General features: G+C 36.5%; 1 protein-coding gene across 1 annotated transcript in view; it reads left to right on the forward strand.

Annotated features, from left to right (window-relative positions):
* Positions 1–7,196, forward strand: part of LOC106472269 (rho-related GTP-binding protein RhoE-like) — a 20,718-nt gene that overhangs the window by 9,807 nt on the left and 3,715 nt on the right. Inside the window, exon 3 of the mRNA XM_013932895.2 lies at positions 4,777–4,911. Coding sequence (XP_013788349.2) covers positions 4,777–4,911 — 135 coding nt within the window. The remainder of the gene's footprint in view (positions 1–4,776; positions 4,912–7,196) is intronic.

Here is a 7,196-nt window from a genome sequence, read left to right on the forward strand (position 1 = left end):
TAGGGACGGCTAGCGCAGATAGCTCTCGTGTAGCTTTGCGCAAAATTCAAAACAAACAAACTCACCACGCACTTAAGATAATTTCTATATTTATATTTGTCGAAGGATATTCATATGTGTGTGTGTGTGTATGTACGTATATGTGTGCATGCGCACACCTATACTATGTACGTATGTATGTATCTGTGTGTTATATTATGCTAGTATATGACTGTTTGGCCATTTTATTAGGACTGTCGCCATCTCCTACGTAATAGTGTGAAGTCAGAGTAGCAAAAACTCCAATAGGTGCTGGAAGGTGTCTTGTTTGATTTCAGCCCACCTTTCGTCAGAAGATTACGGTGATGAATTCGATGTTCAGGTTCATTCCAAAGATGTCTAATCGAATTGAGATCAGGTAACTGTGATGGTTAAGAAAAATGAGTGGTGACATTGACATGTTATATAAACGATACAAGCACAATGGATTCCGTACTATTGTCAATCGGGTGGAAATGCAGTATTGTAGTGACGACCTGATGGACCATAACATTCAGAGACGACCTGATGGGCCATAACATTCAGATGCACTTGGATATCGTTTGTATTTCTAAATGAATCAAAGTGTTAAAGTATCTCAACAATCACCATAGAACCCTTCTTCTAATTTGATGATTAAAATATATCACAAGTAATAGAAAATTTCTTCAATAATTTGATGTCAAAATTATCGAAGAACCCTTTCACTAGCCCAACATCTATAAGACCAGCTCCAGCAATAATAAGAAACCTCTTAACAAGGACTATGTTTAAAAGATGCCCCCCCCCCAATTAGTCATCAGCGAGCCTTTTATTAATCCAAAGTAACATATGTTTCATTATTCCAGCAAAAATTATAAGCGCTCTTTTGTGGTCTCTTTAATATAGCCATTGGTTAAAGTGGAGATCTAAAGCTGGTGAGACCACTAGATCATTCCTCATAAAAAACGTTAAAAACTCAAATATCCATTGCCACATTTTATAAACTACATATTTTATCTCAAAGAAGAAAAAGTCACCATCTGTTTTGATGACAACCAGATCGTATGACGTTGGGCTACTTTACTTACAAGGTAAAAGATTGGCCACGCCCATCGCTCCCAGATTCACCTAATTGTAAATAGTTAGTCGCATTTCGAGTCCGACCCGAGTAAAGCCCAGTTTCACATATAATGGTATGCTCCTCATTAGTTTTCCTCAACAAACAGTCATTTACCCTATAAAATTGTTTCAGCTCCTCTAGACCCATTGTTACATATAGCTAGGGATCACTTCTTATTCCTTAGCTGGTTCACAGCGATATGTCTGCGGACTTACAACGCTGGATTCCGGATTTCGATATCCGTGGTGGGCAGAGCACAGATAGCCCATTGTGTAGCTTTGTGCTTAATTACAAACAAACTGGTTCACCCTCACTTTTATCACCGAAAATAGACAATATTTACCAGAGATTCCTATCGCTAGTCTAATGTTCAAAATAACCAATTACTATAAGAAAACTCCTTCTCAGGGAATCTTTTCACAAGCCCAACGTGTAAAAGACCTCACTGATCATCAGAGAACCATTTGCCAGTCCGATTACCCAAGCACTCATCAAAAAACTAGTCCACTGTTAAAAAAGAGAACCTATTAATAGTTCGATGCTAAAATACGTCTTTAGTCATCAGAAAATCTTACCTCTTGTGTAATGTTCAAAATAACCAAGTCATGGTCAAAGGACTCAGTCACAAACGTCGTAACCATCCAAGAATCCGTCCATTAGTCCATGTTTAACAGTCCTAAAAGACAGGCGTGACTGACAGGTTAGCATGCAGAACTGTGTGTCCAATGATCCATGGTTCGTGTTCCGTTGCTGCAAAATCGCACTTCATACTTTGGGGTCGTGGGTGCGTTGTAAGAATGACATTATTCGATTACAGTAGTCCAAGTGTTGGCGGTGGATGTTACTAACTAGATGCCTCCCTCTAGTCTATCAACTCAAAATTATAAACAAAACAACCTTACAGTTTCAAGTAATCGTCAGAAAACCTTTCCTCTAGCCAATGTCGAAAAACTTTTGAGCTAATTATCAGAGGACGCCCGCACTAGCTTGGTACTTTACGAACAAAAGTTATTATATGAAACTTGTAATATTACAGTTCTTAACATGACTTAGTAATAATCAAAATAGTTCGATGCTAGTTTTGTGTTTTTTATTGTCCCTTATAATCATCCGAAAACACTTCCACAACCGTTTTATAGCAGCTTCTTATGAGCAGGTTAAGTTTAATATTTATCAGTTTGTTTGAAGTTAAGCACAAAGCTACACAATTGGCTATCTGTGTTCTGCCCACCACTGGTATCGAAACTCGGTTTCTGGCGTTGTAAGTCCGCAGACATACCGCTGTGCCACTGGGGGAGCAATATTTATCAGAGTTATTTAATATTAAGTTGGTGTCTTACTTAGCCATTTAGTATATATTATTTATTCTATGTTTTTTATGACATTGTTTAGCAATGATATCTTTAATTCCATGGTGTCGATAATATATAGTTTTGTATTTTTTGAAACCCAATACATATCAGCAATGTTTTCATTGACTCTTATAAATCACACTACATATTGAGCTTTCACACTAACATAGACAGAAGTTCACACACTCCACCCACCGTTCTAACCAACGACAGTAAAATATAGATCACATGGTGAAGTATCGATCGTTGTTTGATACACCCGTCGTTCACCATTTGGTTTTGTCATACCACGACGGAATAGATATTCAGCAACAGATAAATAATTCAGCAAACTGTTGTCGCGCTTGAACATTTCTCTCGCGAGCTGTGCATGTCTTTCGAATGTAACTGTTTCGAAAGGAATTAGTTTCTTTAACAGCCTTCAACTAAAATAGAAAAAAAAAAAGAGGGCATGGCAAACCTCGTAATTCACTGTTGAAATATGTAATTATATTGTGTGTTAAAACATATCATTCGAAGTAGTATGAAGTAACAAAATAATATGATACTCCTCAAGTTTTACATGTGTCACTTAGCAACAACAAAAAACATCGCAAAGTAGTTTTACAATCACCATGAAGGCGCGAGATTGTTTTTTTTAAGCGTCATAGGAATGAAAAATTTCCAAAACTGATTTAAGCTTTGCATTTTCATAATTCCATTTTCATTTTATCTATTGTAAGTATGTGGCAGAAGAGTAGTAATTTTAGGCAAATCATTATTTGTCTGAATAAATAATAAATACCTTGGCAAATAGTAAAACATGGTCACTTATTTTGTATTTGACAATATGCCTAAACATTTACTAAATGCTTGCACACGGATTTGGAATTTATTTTGTGTAAGCAATGTTGCGAAGAAATCTTAATTGATGCATACATTTACATGACAGTTAACTAATTTTTAAATTCATTTTTTAAATGTAATTAAATGGATTAATAATTTGCAATTATCTGTAACTCCAGATCCATGTAAATTCTCACAGAAAATAATAATCTGGTTTTCAGAAGTAATTTTGCGTTTAATAAACTTATTACTTCTCTGTGTAACATTTGTCCTTAATTTACTAGGATAACGAATTTTACTGAGATAATGATTTTCAGTTCGTAGACAGATAAAAAACAATGATGTTTAATTTAAAGCAATATTCAGATATGCTTTATGCTATTTGCTTAGCTCCCAGTGTCACAGCGGTATGTCTGTGGACTTATAATGCTAGAAACCGGGTTTCGATACCCCTGGTGGGCACAGCACAAATAGTCCATTGTGTAGCTTTGTGCTTAACTTCAAACAACAACAACCCAGTGGCTCAGCCGTATAAGTCTGAAGAATTATAACGCTAAAAACCTGGTTTTGATACCCGTGGTGGGCACAGCACAAATAGCCCTTTTTTGTGCTTAACGACGAATAAACAAAATATATTTGCCTTCACTTATACTCAGCTTTTACTCAACGCCAAACCAGCGTTCAGGCAAATTGTGTTTTACTATTTGTCAAGATGCTTAGTATTTGCGTAGGCAAATAATTATTTTTTCGTAATTAATATAAGCCTGTAATACATACATTGATGTTTTGTTCATATCATCTAGACGTAAACGGAGTCTCAAAGTTGTCGTCAACCTCTTTGCTTGCAAAATGATTACATAATTTCATACGGTCAGTAGCTGATAAGACAATTCATCAGTGGAAGAATTGTTTGTTTGTTTGTTTTGAATTTCGCGCAAAGCTACACGAGGGCTATCTGCGCTAGCCGTCCCTAATTTAGCAGTGTAAGACTAGACCCGCCCCCAACTCTTGGACTACTCTTTTACCAACGAATAGTGGGATTGACCGTCACATTATAACGCCCCCACGGCTGAAAGGGCGAGCATGTTTGGTGTGACGGGGATTCGAACCCGCGATCCTCAGATTGCGAGTCAAGCGCCCTAACCACCTGGCCTCACCAAACTAGTGTTACCACTCTTTAAATAATCTCGAACATCAACAAAAGGAAATAAAGCACTAAGTCATCTCACCAGAGATAATGTTATACAATGTTGTTGTTTTTTTTCAGTACTCTTAAATATATACGTTAAAGAATGTACTTTATGTACACGTTTCAACACTTTATGAAAGGAAGAATTTTTATAAAGGAACAAAATACATAGTAGAATATAATGGGCATTTATTGATTTTGTTTACAGAAATAACCATTTAGATGTGTTGAGCTGAAACCGTACTACATGTGTCGTTTCTTGTGTGTTTTTTTCTATATGTGTATTTCAGTGGCACCCGGAGGTAAGAGATCATTCCTCCAATGTACCGGTTATCTTGTGTGGCTGCCAAAGTGACCTCCGTACGGACAGTGACACCTTGACCTCTCTAGCAAAAGTTAAAAAGGTCCCCGTAAGCTCAGAACAGGTCAGTAAATGCCGAGTTTGGACGAACTTGTCAGTAAACCTACCGAGTCTTTTCAGGTTTTTCAATACACGATTTCTAAGTTCACTTGACTGAAGCCTTATTGTTTTTTTTTAAATCTAACTTTTACCACATTTTATTTTTCTCTTTCAGGTTACTTGTTTGAAATTTGTGTGTTTTTGATGAATTGCTCAATTCACAACTGAAATCTGGTGTTTCTTAGAGTCACCTAAATAAATTTGTAATAGGTACTCAGAATAATATTTATAAATTACCAAGATAAATAAATGACATTGAACTTTGCCTTGAAATTGATCAATGACCAAATAAAATAACCCATGATTAACATCTAAGTTTTCAATCCCTATGTCACAAAAATCTTATTATTCAATTTATTCAATCACACACACAAACACACTTACTTGTATGTCATATGAAGCGAATAGATAGATTTAAAAATTCCATAAGACAGATGTAAATGTGGAAGTTGTTATCGACCGGTTATCGATTTACAGCTTTAACAACAACAACACCAAAAAATTGTTCAGAATGAGCTTTCTAGCTTTACCCAACATACGTTACACGCGGTCTTTGACAATTTAGGGATAAGGAAAATGAAGTTTAAAAAAATTTATAAATCTCATGTATAATTTATGGGTTTATTGAGTGTTTGTATTTCATAAATGGGATAATTGTGTGCTGTAATTGTTCATTAACATTGTAAATATTTAAGGTTGTTTCAGAGGACCCTGATATACGTAAATGGTTAGCACAGTTGGTTTGTTTGTTTGTTTGTTTTGAATTTCGCGCAAAGCTACACGAGGGCTATCTGCGCTAGCCGTCCCTAATTTAGCAGTGTAAGACTAGAGGGAAGGCAGCTAGTCTTCACCACCCACCGCCAACTCTTGGGCTACTCTTTTACCAACGAATAGTGGGATTGACCGTCACATTATAACGCCCCCACGGCTGAAAGGGCGAGCATGTTTGGTGTGACGGGGATTCGAACCCGCGACCCACAGATTGCGAATCGAGTGCCTTAACCACCTGGCCATGCCGTGACAGCACAGTTGGAAATATGTTTGGAAATTAAAGATCATATCAACGTAGTTCAATGTTGTAATAACAATTAGGCATAAAATACTCACGAACTTTAATGTACTAAATTTTTGTAGAATGTCCCATTTATTTAGGCATGGAAAACAGTCCCATCATGTCATATGTTAGATGCTTGTTTAAGTCATATAAATGAAAAGATATGGTCGTGTAGTTATTAGTCTGAAAGACAGTAGTTAATGACAAGAAACTCTCCAACTTTCAAAGGAGCATTAGGAGCCCATCTAGTAAAAATGTCATTATCAAAAATCTTTTTTTATATTTGTTCTTAAAAAAACTTCTGTCGTCAGGGGATATCAATGAAACGAACTCTGGCTGCCAACCGCTGGTAAGAAACAGGAAAAAACATAAAAAACAGAAAACGATTAAAGAGTTATGTAAGTTACAACAAACCAGTTCCTTCAACAGTGGTTCGGATTCCACATCTCCAACTGTACCAAGAGAAGAACATTATATAAAAAAAAACTGTCATATGGCACAACCAGCGAAAACCGCTTATCTCAGATGCAAACAGATGAGCCTGGCTTATATGGTACTTAAAGCACAAACTGTGGACAATGAATGACTGGAAGCGGATGTGGTTTGGTGAGTCGCTTTTACCCCCCCCCCTTTTTTTGTTACTGACGACAGAGTAAAAAATATCAAACAAATCTCATGAGGCACTTGACTCTGCTTGCATTACTTCGTCAGTGAAAGTTACTGGATTTGGTTTAGTAGTATGAGGAATGCTATTCTAGCAGAAGCTGAGTCATTTGATTCATTTAGAAATACAAACGATATCCAAGTGTATCTGAATGTTATGGCCCATCAGGTCGTCTCTGAATGTTATTCTAGCAGAAGCTGAGTCGTTGGACTAGTGAAAAGGTTCTTTATACTGGCTGGGACCTTTTAAACATTGGACTAGTGAAAGGGTTCTTTATACTGGCTGGGACCTTTTAAACATTGGACTAGTGAAAAGGTTCTTTATACTGGCTGGAACCTTTTAAACATTGGACTAGTGAAAATGTTCTTTATACTGGTTGAAACCTTTTAAACATCGGACTAGTGAAGGGTTTCTTTATATTGGCTGGGACCTTTTAAACATTGGACTAGTGAAAATGTTCTTTATACTGGTTGAAACCTTTTAAACATCGGACTAGTGAAGGGTTTCTTTATATTGGCTGGGACCTTTTAAA

This window comes from Limulus polyphemus, unplaced genomic scaffold (assembly GCF_000517525.1).
Source record: "Limulus polyphemus unplaced genomic scaffold, Limulus_polyphemus-2.1.2 Scaffold5204, whole genome shotgun sequence".
Lineage (NCBI taxonomy): Eukaryota > Metazoa > Arthropoda > Merostomata > Xiphosura > Limulidae > Limulus > Limulus polyphemus.